Source organism: Notolepis coatsorum, assembly GCF_963971535.1.
Source record: "Notolepis coatsorum genome assembly, chromosome: 14".
In the NCBI taxonomy this organism is placed as follows: domain Eukaryota; kingdom Metazoa; phylum Chordata; class Actinopteri; order Aulopiformes; family Paralepididae; genus Notolepis; species Notolepis coatsorum.
The window spans coordinates 38,492,670-38,512,875 of record NC_140178.1 but is presented as its reverse complement, the minus strand read 5'-3'; the positions used below and the strand labels follow the sequence as shown (position 1 = coordinate 38,512,875).

At 41.7% G+C, this 20,206-nt stretch overlaps 1 protein-coding gene across 1 annotated transcript in view; it reads right to left on the bottom strand.

The window, feature by feature from the left end:
* Window positions 1-20,206, bottom strand: part of clec16a (C-type lectin domain containing 16A) — a 173,844-nt gene that overhangs the window by 134,197 nt on the left and 19,441 nt on the right. The window contains exons 5-8 of the mRNA XM_084329463.1: window positions 19,616-19,721; window positions 14,346-14,469; window positions 9,026-9,200; window positions 8,630-8,680 (exon numbers count right to left, since the gene is read on the bottom strand). Coding sequence (XP_084185589.1) covers window positions 8,630-8,680; window positions 9,026-9,200; window positions 14,346-14,469; window positions 19,616-19,721 — 456 coding nt within the window. The remainder of the gene's footprint in view (window positions 1-8,629; window positions 8,681-9,025; window positions 9,201-14,345; window positions 14,470-19,615; window positions 19,722-20,206) is intronic.

The window sequence follows — 20,206 nt, the reverse complement described above, 5'->3', positions numbered from 1 at the left end:
GATCCTTCCACACGCTACGCCCTCTCAATGAGAATCCGCGCTGCCAGGTGAAAAGAAGCGGTTGATTGGCTGGACGTGTGTCGGAGGAAGCACGTGATAGCCTCCACTCTCCCAGACCGACTGTGGGGGGTAAGTGCACAGCGACCAGGAAGGGGATTGGGAATTGGCATAACGACTAACATTGGGATGGGAGAAAATCGGAGGAAAATGGAGGGGGAAAAAAGATCAAAAAAAATAAAAATATAAGTGGGTGGGCCTCAACACACACTCCACACGGGGCATGAGCTTTCTCCCATGTGGTAACGCTCGAGGCTGCTGGGAAACAAGATGGCTGCCTGAACTAAGAGCTCTACACTGTCTCAGTGATTAAATTTGCAATTCTTACCTCCACTCAAGGACAATTTCAATAATTTTGTTTCAACTTAAATTAAGTAAAGGCTTTTGATAAAACGTGGTGATTTGCAAGATGGCAACAACAAGGAAAGGCCAGCGAAACAAACCAGATGTCGACGTCGACGACCAAACAATTGAAACAGACAATGACCCCACGCTGGTCGAAATTATGTCAGAGTTAAAATCTCAACGCATTGCAATATTGGGCCGATTAGACGGTATCGATACTCGTCTGGAAAAGGTGACAAACCAAGTATCGGCGATTAAAGAAGGACTGACTAAAACAAACAAAGCAGTCGACAAACACAAGCAGCGCCTGGATGAGGCGGAAGAGAGGATTTCTGCACTAGAGGACAACCTGCAAACAACCCAGCGAGAGTTACACCGAGCCGAAAAGACATTGAGAACAATGGAGATGAAAACGGATGAGTTGGAAAACAGAGGGAGGAGGAAAAATCTGGTTTTGCTGGGGCTTCCAGAGAAATCGGAGGGTGACCAAACTCTACCTGAGTACATTCAGCAAAAACTACCCAACTGGCTCAAGCTTTCATTGGAAAAAACACTCGACCTGGAACAAGTGTTTCGCCCAGCGCGACCACAATCACAACCACACGCTGGGAAATATCCCAGACCAGTCCTAATCCGCTTTTTACGAATCGGGGACAAAGAGCTGATCCTACAAGCAGCAAAGAAATCTACAATCACAGAGGGGGAAGCCAAACTCACCATTCGCCAGGACCTACCCACAGAGGTACGTCGAAGACGCAGAGAATTCGACCGGATGACCAAGATATTCATCGAAAAGGGCATGTTTCGAGGATTTGCATACCCTCACCGGCTTCGAATCCTCCATAAAAACAAAATTGTCCTGTTTGACGATCCAAAAGAGGCAGAATCATTCGCCGACGAGCTGGACTGAGGTTTGCCTCGTAAACCGTTACCCATGGTGGAGGTAAGAAGATGACATTTACGTTTTTTTTTGTTTGTTTGCACCCCCTCATTATGACTGTTATAATACGGACAAATCACTTGACTTTGAAACCCCAGAGGAAGGGGTATTGATTTGCCAATACAGTCGCGATCGGCTGTTCTTTCTTTTCTCCTCAACGTGTATATTTACTGTCTGGCAGCGGTACTTCCTGCAACAACGTGTGACGTCATACGGACGATACCATGACTAAAGGAAGGGAGGGGGGTACAAGGAATGGCACGAATTTAACATGCATCTGTTTTGCACTGATATTTTTCTCTCAAACATTAGAAGGTCACAATGACTGAATGGTAAAAAGTATGTGGAGAGGAGAACTCTCAACAGTATAAGAAAAAAAAGAAAAAAAAAGAAAAAAAAGTCTGCCTAATAAGAAACACCCCTCACCATTCAGTAATATCAGGTGACCAACTCATATTTAACAACATGGGGGGAAGTGAAGAGGGGAGGGGGTGTAAAGAGAAATACAAATAAATAAAAGGAAGTTATTACACTGAAGACAAGAGCTCCAGGGGCCAATATAAGAAAGATTTAATTCTTTTTCAGTTATTTTGTTTTTTCCATTATTGTTTCTCTATGGCCTACTAGGAGTAAGGGGGTAAATGTCGTGGTTCAGAAAACCATGGCTGGGGTGGGTTGATGTATTTCATGTATGTTTTTTATTCTATGTATGTGTATTCTATGCATGTTTTGTGTTCTATGTTTTTTGGTCATGTTTATTAATAAAAGCAATGGCAATATTTTCGAGGCAAATGTATACAGTCATAGATACTCCTCAAAGATTGTACCAACTACCATGTCAGATATAATTATAAATTCGTGGAACATTAAAGGCTTGGGAAATCCTATTAAAAGGAAAAAAATGTTATCCCTTCTAAAAGAAAACAAAGTAGATGTGGCTTTTTTACAAGAAACATATTTGTCAGACACTGAACACGCAAAGTTAAAAAGAGAATGGGTAGGTCAGGTCTATTTCTCATCATATAAAAGTCATAGCAGGGGAACGGCTATTTTGATTAACAAAACAATACCATTTACAGTAGAAAAAACAATTACAGACCCAAACGGACGGTTTGTCTTGGTGTCAGGCTGCATTTGGGGAACATCCATTACTTTTTTGAACATTTATGCCCCCAATGCCGATGAACCCACATTTATGTCTGACATGGTGTTGCTGTTCAATGAAAACTGTAAAGGTTTTGGAGTGATGGCGGGAGATTTTAATCTGACAATGACAGCATTGGATAAGTCTAGTCAAACTAACCATAGCTCCAAATCCTCAAAAGTTCTTCAAGGGTTATGTGCAGAAAGTGGCCTAATTGATGTCTGGCGTGAATTACATCCAGGCATTAAAGACTACAGCTTCTTCTCAAATGTACATAACTCATAGTAGAATAGACTATGCCTTTATTTACTCAAAATATATATACATGATAAAGGAATGTGAAATTAGCCCAATCATTTTATCAGATCATGCCAGAATATGCATGACTATTCAGTTTAATAGGAACAACTCGTTCACCAAACAATGGAAATTTGATAATTCATTACTCCAAGATGAAGAATTTAAAGTAAAAACGCGAACATGGATTACAAACTACATAAAGGAAAACAATGACCCCCTCATTGACCCTAACATTATCTGGGAGGCTGCAAAAGCCACTTTAAGAGGACTAATAATTTCATATGGTTCATTTAAAAAGCGAGTAAAAAGAGCACAAGCACAAGAACTTGAGAGAGAAGTAATAAGATGTGAAGCACTTCATAAGACAGCGTCTACAGAGGACAATTGGAGACAATTAATTGTGGCCAGGGCCAAATTAAACCTTAATATTTCAAACGAAATTACAACAAAAATGAATTACGTTAGACAAAAGCATTACGAATTTGGCAATAAACCAAGTAAATTACTGGCCCATCAATTAAAGAAAGAACAAACTGAAAGAACTATTAAAGCAATTAATCTCAATGATAATATAACATATCAACCTAAAGAGATTAATCAAGCTTTCTTTGAATTCTACAATACACTTTACAAATCTCAAAGTTCTCATTCACAAGAACAACTGGACCAGTACTTACAAAATAAGAAATTGTCAAAATTGTCTGAATTAGACCAGCAATACCTTAACTCATCATTTACAAAAGAAGAGGTTCTGGCCACAATTAAGTTAATGCCCATAAATAAAAGCCCAGGACGAGATGGTTTTTCTGCTGAATTTTATAAAGAATTTTGGACTGAACTTCATCCCATTTTTATGGCAATGATGTATAATTTCTGTCACAATAGAATACTCCCTCAATCAATGAACCTAGCACATATCACAGTATTGCACAAAAGTGGCAAAGATCCTTTAAATTGTTCATCATATAGACCTATTAGTCTTTTAGATCACGATTACAAGATTATAACCAAATTATTAGCAAAAAGACTAGAAGATATTTTGCCTAAATTGATTAATCCAGACCAATCGGGTTTCATAAAAGGGAGATATTCTGCTGACAATATAAGGAGACTTTTAAATGTAATAAACCATTTGGACACCAGTCGGAGCCCTTCTCTGCTCCTATCACTGGACGCAGAGAAGGCCTTCGATAGGGTTGAATGGAACTTTCTTTTTTCTATACTTGACAAGCTTAATATGGGACCAAACTTTATCGCTTGGATTAAAGCAATCTATAAAAATCCTAAAGCAGCTGTCATTACCAATGGAGCTTCCTCTGATTTTTTCACACTAACGAGAGGGACAAGACAAGGATGCCCACTGTCGAGTTCACTCTTCGCGATGGTGATTGAATTGCTGGCGTCATGTGTACGAGACAATATTCACATTAAAGGACTGAAAATGAATAAGGAGGAACATAAAATATCCTTATACGCAGATGACATTATTTTATACATAAAAGACCCAGAACAGTCCTTATCACACTTATATAACGAAATAGAACAATTTGGAAAATACTCTGGATATAAGTTAAACTTTAATAAATCAAATGCTTGTCTCCTGCATATGACCCCAACCGAAACGATGTATAAAACATATCCCTTTAATTGGTCTCCAGAAGGGTTTAAATATTTGGGAATAAACATTACACCGCAACTAGATAACTTGTACAGGGAAAACTATTGTCCTCTTATAGAAAAGATAAAAACTGATCTGTGTAAATGGTCCACGCTCCCATTATCTCTGCTGGGAAGAATAAATGTAATAAGAATGAACGTCCTTCCAAGACTAAATTTCCTTTTTCAAATGTTACCATGTTACTTATCTACAGAATTTTTCAAATCTATGAATAGACCCATCTCAAAATTTATTTGGTGCAACAAAATGCCTAGGATAAAGTTATTGACACTTATGAAACCAGAATCCATGGGAGGTCTCGGTCTCCCCAACCTCCAACATTATTTTTGGTCAGCCCAATTAAGAAATGTACTGTCATGGTCGTTGGGAAGACGGGACTCACAGTGGTTTCAGTTAGAAGCTAAATTTGTTGACCCGTTACCATTGGACTCTCTCATATTTATAAAACAATTTAAAAAGATAAGAAACATAGGTAATTGCTTCACTGTTTTTAACACACTATGTGCTTGGAAGGACTGCTCAAAAAAACTGGGTATCACCAATTGTACCTCCATATACTCTCCTATCTATCACAATCCTGATCTAGATAAACATCTAAGATCAATTAATATACTCAAATGGGCTCAGTTGGGGATAAGTCAATTCAAAGACCTGTTTCATACAAATATGCAGTTAAAATCATTTATGGATTTAAGAACAGAATATGCCATCCCAAATACTGATTTCTTTAAATATTTACAAATGAGAAACATTATACACATACTGAGAAGAGAAAATAAACTAAGACTAGAATTACATGAAATAGAAGAAATACTAATGTCATCGACCACAATTAAAGGTAAAATTAGTGAATTTTATGACATCTTCTCCAAAGAATGTCACTCATCTTTTTTGCCTTTGTTGAGGATCTGGGAGACAGACCTAACCATGAAATTTGTAGAAAATACATGGCTAAATATTTGTGATAGAATACACTTTCCATTTACAAGTAACAAAATCAAAGAAGCAAATTTTAAATTTATCCATAAATTGTATTTAACTCCAATAAAAATGCATAAAATGTCTAGAGATAATTCAATAAACTGTCCTAGATGTAAAACTAACGAAGGAACATTTCTACACATGTTTTGGCACTGTGATAAACTAAAACGATTCTGGAATTGTATTCATTTATTTACAAAATCTGTATTAGAAACGGAATTTGACTTGTCCCCATGTGCCTATTTACTTAATGAATTACCAGAGATCCAGATGGATCCAAAAAAATATAGACTGCTGATTGTTATAACATACTTTGCCAAGAAATGTATTCTCCTGTTTTGGAAAAATGACTCTTCGCCCACTTTTGAGATGTTTCAAGATCAGATATCCCAGCTTCTTCCATTGGAGAGATTGACCTTGGAGGAGCGCGGCCGGGGGTGGATGTTCCGGGACCTTTGGTCTCCGCTGTTTTCTCGATTGAGCAGAGGGGCTGTTGATTGATACGGCTAGTGGCGGTATGTGAATATATCCGCATGCTGTCGCTGGCCGTGTCGATTGGTGGTTTTGCTGTTTGGTTGGGGGAGGGGTGGGGGCCGGGGGTCTTGGGATGTCTATCCCCGGTTGTGTATTTTTTGGAGGTGGGTTTCCCTAGTGGAAGAAGTTGTACAACAGACGCGTAAGAGGCCTGTCTGTTGTATAACAATGATGTTGTTGTTGTCATTGTTGTTATTATTTATTATTGTTTATTTAAAAATACGTATGAGAAAAAATGAACAGTGTAAACAATATCATTAACTCTGAATATAAAAATATGAGAAAAGCAAACAAGACGCGGTCTCGGACTGGTGGGGGCCCCTGATTCGAGGTCTTGGTGAATCGGAGTGTTAAAGAGGCATGATGCTCTGGCTCGCTGGGGCGCCGGATTTGGGGTCCTCACGGGGTAGGGACCTTGGTTGTCGATACTGGAGATGACGGGTGCTCAAGTAATCTCGCCTTATGGTACATACATGTGGGTATATGCATGTATATATGTATATATATGTATGTGTGTATGTATATGTATATATATATATATATTCTTATTAATTTATATATTTAATTTATACATGACTATTTTATTTTTCATTATTCTGATTTAACTGATGGTTTTGTCATTGTCGTTATTATTATTATTATTATTATTATTATTACTGTTATTGTCCTGTGATGTCTTGTTTATTAGTATTGTTATTGTATTGTATTGTCTTGTTTCATGTTGAAAAGGGAAAATAAAGAAAAACTATTTGAAAAAAAAAAAAAAAAAGTGGGTGGGCCGGCGGTCAGGTGGCGTAACGGAGATTGCGTTCGTCACCAAACCCCGGAGCGGCTAGATTCGCCTGTTCGAATCCAGCTCACAGCTCCGGGGTTGTCACCAGCTTGGCTGGCCGTTCACACTAATACAATTGGCAGTATTAGAGGGTGGGAGAAGCTGGCGGGGTGGGTCCGGGTCGTTGTAAACAGCGACTCCTACAGTTCGGTCGGGGCGCCTGCTAAGCGCGGATAGGACTTGAGTGGGATAGTGTGATCCTTCCACACGCTACGCCCTCTCAATGAGAATCCGCGCTGCCAGGTGAAAAGAAGCGGTTGATTGGCTGGACGTGTGTCGGAGGAAGCACGTGATAGCCTCCACTCTCCCAGACCGACTGTGGGGGGTAAGTGCACAGCGACCAGGAAGGGGATTGGGAATTGGCATAACGACTAACATTGGGATGGGAGAAAATCGGAGGAAAATGGAGGGGGAAAAAAGATCAAAAAAAATAAAAATATAAGTGGGTGGGCCTCAACACACACTCCACACGGGGCATGAGCTTTCTCCCATGTGGAGAGGGAGGGCTGGGAGTCCCCAATGTCGAGTGGACCTACATAACCACCAGGCTAGCCCACCTGCTCCACATGCTTAATAATGATGATGTCACCGTCAGAGAAATGGCCAGGGCCTCTCTCCTGCTGGATCTACGCAGAAGGAAGATCCCCCACTCAGTGTTTAAGAACGCCGCTGTTGGTGAGGACGTTTTTAAATTTACCATCAAAGCAAGACTGCAGGTATTACCCACTAAATACAATCTGTCCACTTGGTATCCTCAAACTCAGTCCATTCTGTTTAAACTAGGGATGTTCGATATTGGCTTTTTTACCGATACCGATATGCCGATATTGTCCAACTCTTAATTTCCGATACCGATATCAACCGATACCAATATATGCAGGCCCCCCCCCCCAAAACGGAATAATTTCAGGTAATTAACATTACATATCTCTTGTTGTGGAATTAACACAACATTATGCATACTTTTGACTATAAATAAAATCAGAATTTGTTCTTACTTGCTTGCCTGGGTAAATAAAGGTTAAATAAATGTTTAATTCCTTTTTTTTTTCTTTTTGAAAACCGATCATTTCCGATATCACATTTTAATGCCAATATCGGCCGATAATATCGGTAGGCCAATAATATCGGACATCCCTAGTTTAAACCATCAGGATTCACAACACCTAGAATCCATTGCACACATAACAAATGGATGTAATGCATACAAACACATGTACATCGCTCGTCATGACCGTATTGTGGACATTGTGTCTGATGCGGTACGGAACATATCACCATCTAGTGCAGCAATGTACAAACATGCTAGAGTGCAACCAGAGTGGTTTGGCCTTACCAACGATGTCTTTGCTAACATACCAAATACACCGGATGTTGTTTTTGTTGACACCAGCCACAGGGAGGTGCTGGTCATAGAAGTAGGCTGTACCTTTGATCTGTACATGGACCAGGCCTTCCGGGACAAGTATATAAAATACCAACCACTGCTCAATGTGATGGCCGACCTTGGGTATAGGTGTAGATATAGTGTACTTGTATTCGGAAGTCTTGGCCATGTATACAAATGCACCATGACCGGTCTGAGAATTGCTGCAATGTCTAAAAGAAAAGCCAAACAAATAGCCAAATATTGCTCTGTCTCAGCTATTATTGGCAGCTTAGCCACGTGGAGAAGGAGGTGCTATGTGTACCCTTAAGTGTTCAGTGCTGCTTGGCCCCGATACATTTGATTCCCTGTTTATGTAATATAATTTGTGGAACCAAATAAAGTATTCAAATGTGTGTGTGTGTGTGTGTGTGTGTGTGTGTTTGACTTACTTGAGACAGCAGGTAGAGGGACACCTGCGGGTTGATCTTTCGGTCTTCAGACTGAAAAATAAATACAGCAGCATTTGAGATGGTCACTCTAGCTCTCACACAGTCATGTATTACTATAACTATGAGGACCATTCAAATTACATTAATCCCCTAATCCCTTACCCTAACCTTAACCATAACCACTGTATGGCTAAACTCTATGCTTACCCTAACCCTAATTCTACCCCTAATCCTAAACCTAACCCCTGACCCACAAAATAGCCTATTTCAAAGAGAGGACCAGACAAAATGTCCTCACTTCTTAGGTCCGGATTGAACTCCTGGTCCTCACAAGTAAAACGTAGAAAGTACATACATACACACGTCACATACACATAGACACACAGTGGAACATACCATCTCAGGGCTGACCAGTGAGAAGACGTAGAGGGGCAGGAACAGCCTGTTGAGCAGGTGGTCGGCTAGAACTTCGTTCAGGAACTCACAGTTGATGGTCAGGATGTCGTTCAGGTAGTGGAGGTGGTCCAGGTGTTCTGCTACCATGTCACTCAACTTCCCTCTGTTCCTGTGTCTAAGAGAGAGAGAGGGGGGGAGGAGGGGGGAGAGTGAGACACACATAGAGATAGAGACAGACATACAGAGATAGAGAGACAGAGAGAAAGAGACAGAGAGAGATGGGCCCTGTTCAGACTTGGCATTAACATGTGTCTTGAGTGATTAAAGCACAAAGTTTGTCATTAGTAGAGCTAAAGCTGTGAAGGTTGTAAAGGATGCTTGAGTTAATGATGAGTGGTTTAGGCAATTTAGAGTACGGAATGAATACACAAGGAAGGAGCATATACGTGGGGGTTAAGGAAGCTTTATCACTAGGCATCCGGGGCCGTTTCAGAGCACGATTGCCCCAAAGTAGTGTAATGAGAACACTGCGTTCCGTCCCTTGAAAAGGTGGTTTGGGGAGCGAATCAGCGTCCCCGGGCACGGAACGATTGCAAATGTGAGCACAACTGCACCAAAACACGGAAGAGGCTTGCTGTAACAAGTGATTCTGTCTGAGTTTTAAGGAGGAGGGTGCTAACCTGCTTGCCCAGAATAGAGTTGTATTTATATTAACATTTTTAAATATTATTTAGGTCCGTTTGGGATTGTGAGAGTCTGTAAACCTGCTCCAACGAGGGAAGATGTGTTTCAATTTCAGCCAATCGCTTACGTCTTTCTCTCTTTTAAGAGGCTTCATAAGAAGCTTAAGGTGGTATTGAGAGGGCACATTATATTGGGGGACCCTGCTGTTTTTATCATAAATCGATCAATACAGACCGTATTAGATCCCCATGTGGGGTATCACTGGAAAGCCACACTCATTGGCTACAAACCTGTCAATTTTTTCGAGATCGCCAAATGATTGACGGAGCTACAGTAGAGCCCCGGGAGTCGGGGGTGGTAATGTGTACTTTGGCGCACGCCTCACATATCGGCATGTAACTCAAGAACCGCTTTTTTTTGTCGCCTGAAACGGCAATCGACAGGCTACAAATAGGGCTTTAATTCTATATATATTATATTAAAATAAATGCACACCTGAGCCGCTAGAGGTCGGCAAAGTGGCGCGTCACGAATCGTCCTCAAAAGAGCCCACATGTGGATTCCTTGGATTTTAAGAGGTTAATGTTGTGTTTCTTTTTCAAATGTAGCCAAGAGTAAAGACCTTAACCCTATCAAAACAGCAGTCAAAGTGTATATTTTCATTTTTACCAATGTTTTTAAGATTTACCGGAAATAAGAATTTATCAGAAAAATGCGAATTATATCTCTTTTATCGTAAAACCGTGAGGAAATGACTAAATCCAGATTTAACACTGCCATTGGAAAGAGGAGCTTTTTCCCTATCCATAGATGTATGATTTGGTCATAATAAGGTCAATGTCAAGTTCAAGGTCAAATATGAATTTATAATTAAAATGGATTATAATTTATTATTGTATCTACAAATCCTTGTTTAATCATCTTCCCTTTATTCATTTGCTTAGATTTTTTCAGAGATATCACCGGTTATTCTACGAAAGAGTGAGGAGGCATGGGCGGAAGTGGCAGTTTTTCAAAGTAAAATACCCGGAAAACAAAATGAAAATAAAAGACATTTCCTTTTTACATCGGGGTGTTGCTCCCTCAAGTGTGCTCGGGGACAAACGAGATTGGTAGTGTGAAAGCTGGCCAGCGGGGAGGTAGGGATTATCGTTCTCAGGAACGGCGGCAACCGTTCTGCTCCAGTGGAGTTGCTCAGTGGCCAATGGTGTCAGACTGTGGTTGTACTGGGCAGCTCCCAGGTATGAATGGAACTGTGTGAATGTGAAGCAGGGCGTAGCTGAAAAAGAGCATCTGTGCTCAGCGAACCTACCCTGGGTAAATAAAGGTTAAAATATCGAACTGCTCCCCCGCCCCCCCTCCCCCGTCGTGGGAAATATTATCATTATAGATCCGTGTTGAGATATCATTTTGTCTTTGTACAGCTTGACTAGTTCGATATGCCCAGCTAGTATAATGAGCTCAGACACTGGCAAGACACTACTGTCCCTTTAATGTGGGGAGAGGATGACCTTTGACCTAATATTTTCCTCTCCTAGCAAGGTTGTTTAACATTCCAGTTAGGAACATCGTGAACATCACCGCCTAGCCAAGGTTGATTCTCCTAACTGGGCCATTTGATACTTTCGGTCATATCTGTTCTAATGTTACGTCTATTTCTGTGTATTAATGTACGTCTGACTAGACCTCTTGTTCACTTTGCTGGTCAGATTCAGTGTGTGAACACATGTTGTCTCTGACTGTAAACTGAACTTTCATTTTGTGGCCACAGATGAAATAAACTATGTTTCTATTTTTTAATAACGACTCAGAATGATTTGTACAAACGGCTTATTGTTTTGTCCTTTAACATTTCCCATCACACCCCCCTCCCATATTAACTTCAGCTACAACGAATAGCGTTAGCAAAGAGAATACAGTTCTCTACATTGCGTTTCTATATCCTCAGCTTTTGGGTAACAAGCTGCCGTTGTTGTGTGAGGATCATCTCGCCTCCTTATCAACTTCACACGTGAAAGGTGAGAGCAGAGAGGGGGGGGGGGGGGTCAAGACACGGAGAATCACGCATTATGAAAATATTACGAGAATAAATCCGATCTCAAGTGGTCACTCAAGACGCACATGGAGATGCATTCTGATGCCAGGTGTGAACTGGCCGCCGTCTCCACTGGTTCTAGACACGATCTGGACGTATCTGGATACAAAACACAGGTCTGAGAGATCAGGGTCACCGCTCGTGAACCTGTTCCTCGCTGCAGGAGACTGTCTGATGGGCTCCTCCTACCTGCCACATGGTGAGGCTACAACCAAACGTGCTCTAAGAAGGCTGTGCCGTTGGTGTGATCAGGTTCGAGTGCAATAGAAACATTCATTAATCGTCTGTCAAGTCTTGACTGTTATAATTTAACCGAGTGGCAACGATCAATAAATTGTAGTCCTCCAGCCACGAAGAGGAAGCAGTGTAGTGTTCGGGTAGAATTAGAAGTAGTAGAAGAATCTCTTTATTTGCCAAGTACATTTTAATTTATACCAGAAATGTGTCCTCTGCATTGATTATTTAGTAGTGGGCAGCTCCATTTCTAATGCTAGTGCAATGGCAGGAGTTACCTAACATGCATCTCTTGTAGCATTCTGGGTGGAAAACAGATCTGAATCTGCCTCTAATGGCGTCCTTGTTGCGAGACCACATGGGGTATTCTGTGTGGATAGGAACTACTCTTTTAAGTTTTTAGTTTTAGTTTTTTTAGGTTGTGACATTCCACGAGAAACACTATATGGTTTAGGACCCCAAGAGACAACAGATGAGAGTATGCAGGGAATATAGGGGGAGGGTCTCTGTGAACAGCCACATATAATAACCATGTACTTATGTCCAATTATGGCCAGATATGCTTGTTTGATCAATTGTATGATGTAAAAAACATTAAAACTGGGTGATATACAGGGCTATGGAAGAATGGGTACCACGTCCACAGAGACACTGAGGTTACAAACTGACAAACTGAAAGTCAAACTTAGTCCGCCAGTCTGAGCCGGGGCGTCAAGGGCTGCAACAAGTCTGACCCCTACTGGCCAAAGTGAGAACACCAGTTCATCAATCTCAACACACACAAGTAATAAATAAACAAGCTGGCAGGCGCTTCATAGGAGATCAGATGATGCGTGTGTGGATGATGAACTGAGCGTTCAATGCTGGCGTCAGGGCTGAGCGAGGGCCAGTGTAATGATGTTATGACCAGTGTTGTCATAAGTGTTGATTTTCAGGACTAGTGACTTGACTTGGACTAGAGCTCTGATGACTCGGACTCGGAGCATTGACTGCATTCGGACGGTGCAGACTCGGACTCGGACTTGTTAATTGATAAATAGTTATTTATTTATTTATTTTTTGTAATAGGTCCTAATCATTTGGCATAAGATATTGATGGCTAGTGCATTTCTTTGGCTATTGTGTCACAAAGTAAATAAACTCCCTTTGAAATGGTGACCGCTGTCATTTATGTTTAATGTAGACCTATTTTTATTTGTATGTCAGCTCTTTGACTGCCAGAGTGGAGTGGACTCAACCTTGATGACTCGGACTAGGGTAGCTGTGTCCCCGACGGCCAAGAACCTTGGTGTTGTCCTCGACGGCCAGTTGAACTTCTCCACTCACATCGCAGCGACAACCAGAACCTGCAGATTCCTCCTGAGCAATGTCAGAAGAAGCCACCCAACTCCTCGTCCAATCAACAGTCATATCCCGCCTCGACTACTGCAATGCACTGCTTGCTGGCCTTCCGACCACTGCCACCAAGCCTCTTCAACTCATTCAGAACGCAGTGGCCCGCCTGATCTCAAACCTACCGAAGTCAGCCCATGTCACCCCACTTCTTAGGGACCTGCACTGGCTCCCCATTGCCGCACAAATCCGCTTCAAGGCCCTCGACCTGGCATACCATGCGGCAAAGGGAATCGCTCCCGCCTACCTCCGGTCAATGGTCTCTAACTACACACCTCAAGACCCCTACACTCTGCATCTTCTGGCCGTCTCAGACCCACTCCTATCCGAGCTCCGGGAGGGTCATCAAGGAGAAGCCGCCTATTCTCAGTCCTTGCCCCACAATGGTGGAATGAACTGCCCACCAGTTAGGTCAGCGGAAACCCGTCAAATCTTTCGCCGTCGACTAAAGACGCACTTCTTCAACCATTATCTGAAATAATCTTTTTTTATAAAAATACAAATACAAAATCTAACCATAACTTAACTAACCTTATTGTCATGCACTTGTCCTAATATACTAACCTACACTGTAGCACTCAACACTTTGATGAATATTGTTACTCAGCCGATAGATTTGTGCCCTTCCTGATGACTTGTCGTACAGAACTTGTAAGTCGCTTTGGATAAAAGCGTCAGCTAAATGACTAAATGTAAATGTAATGGGGACTCGACTCTGGCTCCTCTTTGGTGACTCAGACTTGAACTCTAACTTGAACACTGGGGACTAGTCGAGACTCGACCTGGAGATTTAGTGACTCGACTACAACACTGGTTATGACTGCACATGAACCAGCCCAACTTGGTGGACAGATAGGGTCGACGGACAGATGGATAGAGAGCGACGGAGATGAAGACGAGTCCGAGTGAACGTACTCTTCGTCCGTCTGCACACACTTGTCCAGCTCGATGACGTGGCTCCCTATGAACCACACCAGGTTGCTGAAGTAGGGGACGGCCGTCTTGTCCCGGATGTAGTGCAGCATGTGCTGGTTGTCCACTGCAGGGGGTCAGGGGAAAGAGGTCGTTAACCACGGTTACACACCTGCAGTGCACAAGCACACCCCCCTCTGGCAACCCGCACACCCAGGAAAATATATCAAACCATTAAAACGAGAGCAAATTAAGTGAATTAACCAATGAATTATGTAAAATTTTATGAATGGATTGGTAAAGTCAACCCAGGAGGGGAATTATTGCATCGAAGGGGAGTGAGGTTGACAGTAAAGCAGGGGAGTGAGGTTGACAGTAAAGCAGGGGAGTGAGGTCGACAGTAAAGCAGGGGAGTGAGGTCGACAGTAAAGCAGGGGAGTGAGGTCGACAGTAAAGCTAGGGCGCAGTGGCTTCTCACACTGCACTGAAACTGGGTTTTAGACCACTGGGCTCTCTGGAAATCTTACATTTCTTTCTTAACACATTGACCGCCGAGGGTTGTGCCCATCTCATACCCCTCTCTGCCACCGTTAAAAGCCTATGGAGATGTTTACCTTCTTTGCATGGCTATAACTTTTTAAATGTTATTGCTATATTGACATTACTATGGCCCATTCAACATCGATTATCTATCGTTCAGGATGTGGGAACGTTATACTTTTTCATTCATACATTGTTGTGTTAATACCTTCGAGAATATAAGTATGTTTTTAATCTTTTCAGCAGTAATTCCAAAAACGCTAGTTATACTTATAGGCCCAAACGCATATGATAGATTATCAATGGCGTTTCTTTCCCATACACGCTATATTAAAAAATTCAAATGTATATGATCGGTATACATTATGCTTCATCATGCGTGGAGGAAAGGGGGGGGGGTCGTTTATAATTCCTTGATCATCAGTAACGGCTTTATGTAGTATGGGTGATATATTGATCAGATTAAATGAATGAATCAGTTAAATGAATAAACAATCGGGCTGAAAATAACGTTAGTTCTCTTACCGTGGGCCGATGAGACTGGCGGTGAAAGATCCCAATTATTCGACGCCGATCGCCTAGGTCCATTTCCGGTTTGTATGGCGCAATAAACGCCGAAATCATATCGATTATTAAGTTTAGAACGCGATCCATATGTACTATAGTGTCTGTCAGGAGTCCCGTAGCGAGATGTGACTGCCGGAGGAATTTCCTCGATGCACCGATGACACGTCCGGTTTTTGCGAGAGTGTAACTCGCCCGACCATCCACCAGGCGGCGGTATTGAGCCGTTGCAGTCCCATCTAGGTTCCCGCTAGGGCATCGGGGGTTGGGTGGATGAATTATGAATGCCATGGCGAAAATTTTATATTGATCTCAAAAACGCTGTACAGCGATGTTGGCGGTCAACGCATGGCGGGCAATAACGCTGAAAAGCGATTTTGGCGACCAATGTGTTAAATAAAATGTTTTTCTTAAAATCGGGAATGCCACCCATAACAATATTCCACGTGTTATTCCTGTGCTCCAGGAGAGATCAGCCAATATGTGTAAACATACACCACTGTCACCTGAATGTAAAACATCACCAAACCATTTACACCCACATGAGGTTCAAACCTAAGCCATACTAGAATAAAAACCGAATTTTAGGGCTTGACTGAACTACCGGTATCCTAATGAAAAGGAATAGCACGTGAATTCTTAAAATTGATGACATTCCCCTTTTAAGTAGGCTAGCCCTGTTTTTTTTGTTTTCAGTTTCACCTTAATTTTCCTGCTCAGGATAACTCTGGGCCAAGAAGGTCCAGTGTGAAAAGTGTTGATGTCAGAAATACAATGATTAGACTAGACTTAAAGTAGATGGGGGTACGGTGAGATGTTGTTAAGTTAGGTTAGGTTGTTCTGTTAAGTTAGGACTACTAATTTAGGACTACAGGGAATACAGGAGAGAGATGAGTGGTCTGTTTCCATAAACAGAATGAGACTGGCGTGGTTGTTAAAACAAGAGCATCAAAAAAGATTTTTCTTTCTTTCTATAGAACAAAAATGTATTGGGAATCGGAGTAAAGAATTGGGAAATGAAGAAGAAGCGTTACAATAAACACAGCCTGGCCAAATTCCTCGTCCAGTGTCCATGTGTGGATGACTCAAGAACTCACACAAACACAGAGGCAGACATTTTAGTGACCACCAAATTAATAATAATCATACAAAAATGTATCAATATGGTCCAAAAAACTGAAAGAAAAACACCACCAAATACCACACCACGTGTCCATCTGAAATAAAAGGTTGTGTGATACAATTAAACTCAGGAACAAAACAAAAAGCCATGCAGGCTGTCTGCCTCTACTGTATGTGGACGATACAATAATTAATTACAACAGGAATAACAGAGAATATTATTCATACCAGTACATTCATAACAAATAAAACCTAGTGAATGGGACAAACTTACATGAGACTGGAGTTAGGCAGATGGGACGCGCAGAGGGAGGGAGGGAGGGAGAGATAGAGAGAGAGAGAGAGATGGGGGAGAGGTGGAGCAGGAGTGGTTGAGGGAGAGGGGAAACAGACACAGGGTTAATGTGAGTAAAGGGGTGTACTGTAGCTGTGGGGTGGGTGGAGGAAGGGGGTTCTGTTGCCTGTAGGTACAGTACTAAAACACCCATGACAGTAGGAATCAACATAAGCAGGAAGCATCAATTACAAAAGAGAGAAATAACCATCATTATGTTGTGATCCATATATATTCCTGTGTCTACATTATGTATTACTGTTAACAAGGCTTTAAAAATGTGACTACCAGTATGTAAATTTAGTGACATCATCTACGTAATATAAACCACATTGACCAAAAGCTCTAAAGATGAGCTTTTCTGTTTTAAAACAAAAACATATGACCCTCCGTAATAGTGTTGCGTGACACATTGTTGACTATTGCGATAACTGTGAAACTGTTGCGTCGTGGCCTGCATGTAGTGACACGCTTCACACCATGTGGTCCAGGAACACTCAGATGCTTGATAAACAGTGGACATGGACTTAAACATTGGACGTTGCCTTTAAAACAATTTGATGCTTCCCTCTTTAACCCGATTCCTTACCATATCAGACTACAGTAGCACACAAACATTTCCCACACAATGGCGTTACTTAGTACACAGTTATTAATTCTACAAACTAATAGTTAGTAGTTCTAACTACGTTGTCACCGTTAGATACGCGCCTGGTACATATACAAGAGGTCTATAACTAAAAGACAAATGTATGCAATTGTTACATGCAGGACTGAATAAACAGAGAGGCAAACGGACAAGACAGAAGACAGCACAGGAGAGCGTCCCGTGGAGAAACAGTGCAATGAGAGTAGTGAAGCACTGTTGTGTATTAAGCCTTGTTGCCGCCATCTTTAACGGAGATGAGGCTGGGGTGGGAAAACCAGGAGAACTGCATCGACTCCCATGTTATGACTAGGAATCAAAATTATACAAATAACAAGTGGAAATATGTCATATTGTCATATAATATGTTCCCGTACATATTACATTACACAATTACATATTGTACAAATACATTACATTGTACAATTACATAATCTGCCTGCTATTTTGATTATATTGGTTCTATTGAAGTGGTATTTTTTATAACAAAGCTTTAACATTTAAAGTGAATGTGAAGGCACTTCCCACCCCATCAACAAACATGATGCTGGCCGTGTAAATAAGGTTAACAGTGTAGTAGAGAAACAGACCCTGTGCAAAAGCCAAGACACCCTCTCACCTCTTCAACATTACCTCTGCCTTTTTTCCCAGACCCAACCCAAGCATCCAGCCTCTATCCCTGGCTACAAGCCTGAACAAACACCCCACACAGTGAGAGCTCCAGCAGAGGAAGGGAGGGAGAGCCGTAGTTGCAGCAAAATGCAGAGAACAACGGACAGCAACAGTTGTGATTGGAGGATCAATAAAAGATGGTGGGGTTTGAGATGGTTGAATTGTTTGTTAATGCAGGATGCAGTGTGAGGGACTTCTACAATGGCTCCCACTGTAATGTAGTTTGACGTGGATGAAGAGTTTTCTTTGCTATTGCTATTCAGTTGGGCTGCTGAACTAGTGTGTTTTTAGTAGGCTGTGTGTTATGTTGTGTGTTGACAATTATGCAATTATGAATAGTATAAGTGTGTGATATAACATTTGCAAGTATGAATACATTGTAACTTAGTGAAGACTTTGATGAACACTTAATGAATTCTAACTGATGCTGCTTCAACTTCTGTATACAGACAATGAGCCATCTGAAAAGGGTTATCAAAAAAGAAAGTTATCAGTGACCTCCTCTAGAGCTACGGTAATCTGGTGCCCAAATCATTCTGGTTGCAATATTTGTTTTGAACGACTTCCGGTTTGAAACTAAAGTGATAAGTTAAAACAATATAAAGCTGCATTTCAAAATGGTAACGTGAATCTGTACAATTTAGAAACAGACTACCTTGATAGAAACAACAGTTAGCTAGCAGATGTCGGCCATCTTGGCTAGCAACCCATGTACAATGCTTCGCTAACGTTATACTAAGCTCACAAACTGAAACGCTATGCTGTGGAAATGGTTTTATATGTCGTGAACTGACATACGTACAGACGATGACAGGCCGACGTTAACGCTTTGATGCGATATGTAAATATGAACTTTATATAGTGTTAACTTAATTGCGTTAGTTCATGACCTGGAAGTAGTAACTCATTTCGCAACCGGAACAATCTTAGCACCACACTGGTCCTAAAGCTCGTCCTGAACTGCCATACCTTCATGGTTTGTCATGGTAACCACTGAGTGGACCAGAACATGTTCCATTTACTTCAAGCAAGAAGTAAACCACTAGCCAAATGCTGGTCAAGTGTGTCTATGTGGTTGGTAAGTTTGTTTAAACGACGACGACTATTTAGATGACTTTTCTATTGTAATATGTAATTTGCCTGGTAGAATAATGAAAGTGTTCTGTGTGTTTATGGATCTACCAGCTACAGAGGCTGGTAGATAGAAAAGTTAGGTCTCCCGCCATGTGTGGACATAACTACGGCTTGGGTTTTTCAGTAGGAAGATGACTCTTAAGTAGTCGGTTAATCATGCACCAGCACCGGCAGAAGCAAGGAGGACGAAAATAGAACTGACAGAAGCAGCAGGCAGTCCCGGAGTCATGTGTGTGTGTGTCCGCTGCCTTTTCCACTCACCTTTGTATACGTTGAGTGTGATGGTGCGGACTGCAATTCGGACCATGCTCTCGGGGTGGTTGAAAAATTTTATGGCCTCGGTGTACAGGGCAAAGTCATTAGTGTGCTGTGTATGGGAGACAGAGAGGGGGGCGCTGGTGAGCATGGCAACAAACAACCAGAGAGAGAGAGAGAGAGAAGCTGAATTCTGTCTAAAGCAAAGGGGATGAGATCTGGCCTAAAAGTGGGAGGAGGGACCACGGAGCTGCTGCCCCGTTTCACAATGAAGAAATTAAAAGTCAGCTTCCGGGGTCCTGGAAATGGAAACTAGAGCGGGTGGAACTTCAGGCCGTGTACGGCCATGTTTAGTGTCACTGAAAACCAGTAGAAGCACCACCCAGGCTAGTTTTCCCATAGATATATATCACTAGATGACTCACCCGTGCTGCTGGCCAATGGAGACCGACGTTGCCACATGGCGGCCATCTTGCGTGGGTGGAGCACGCCCACTCATAACATGCATGTCTATGGTGAATGTACTATTGAAATAACCATAGCTTGCTACATTTTCAACCGTCAGAGATGTAGTTATCATACTCCATACTTATAATG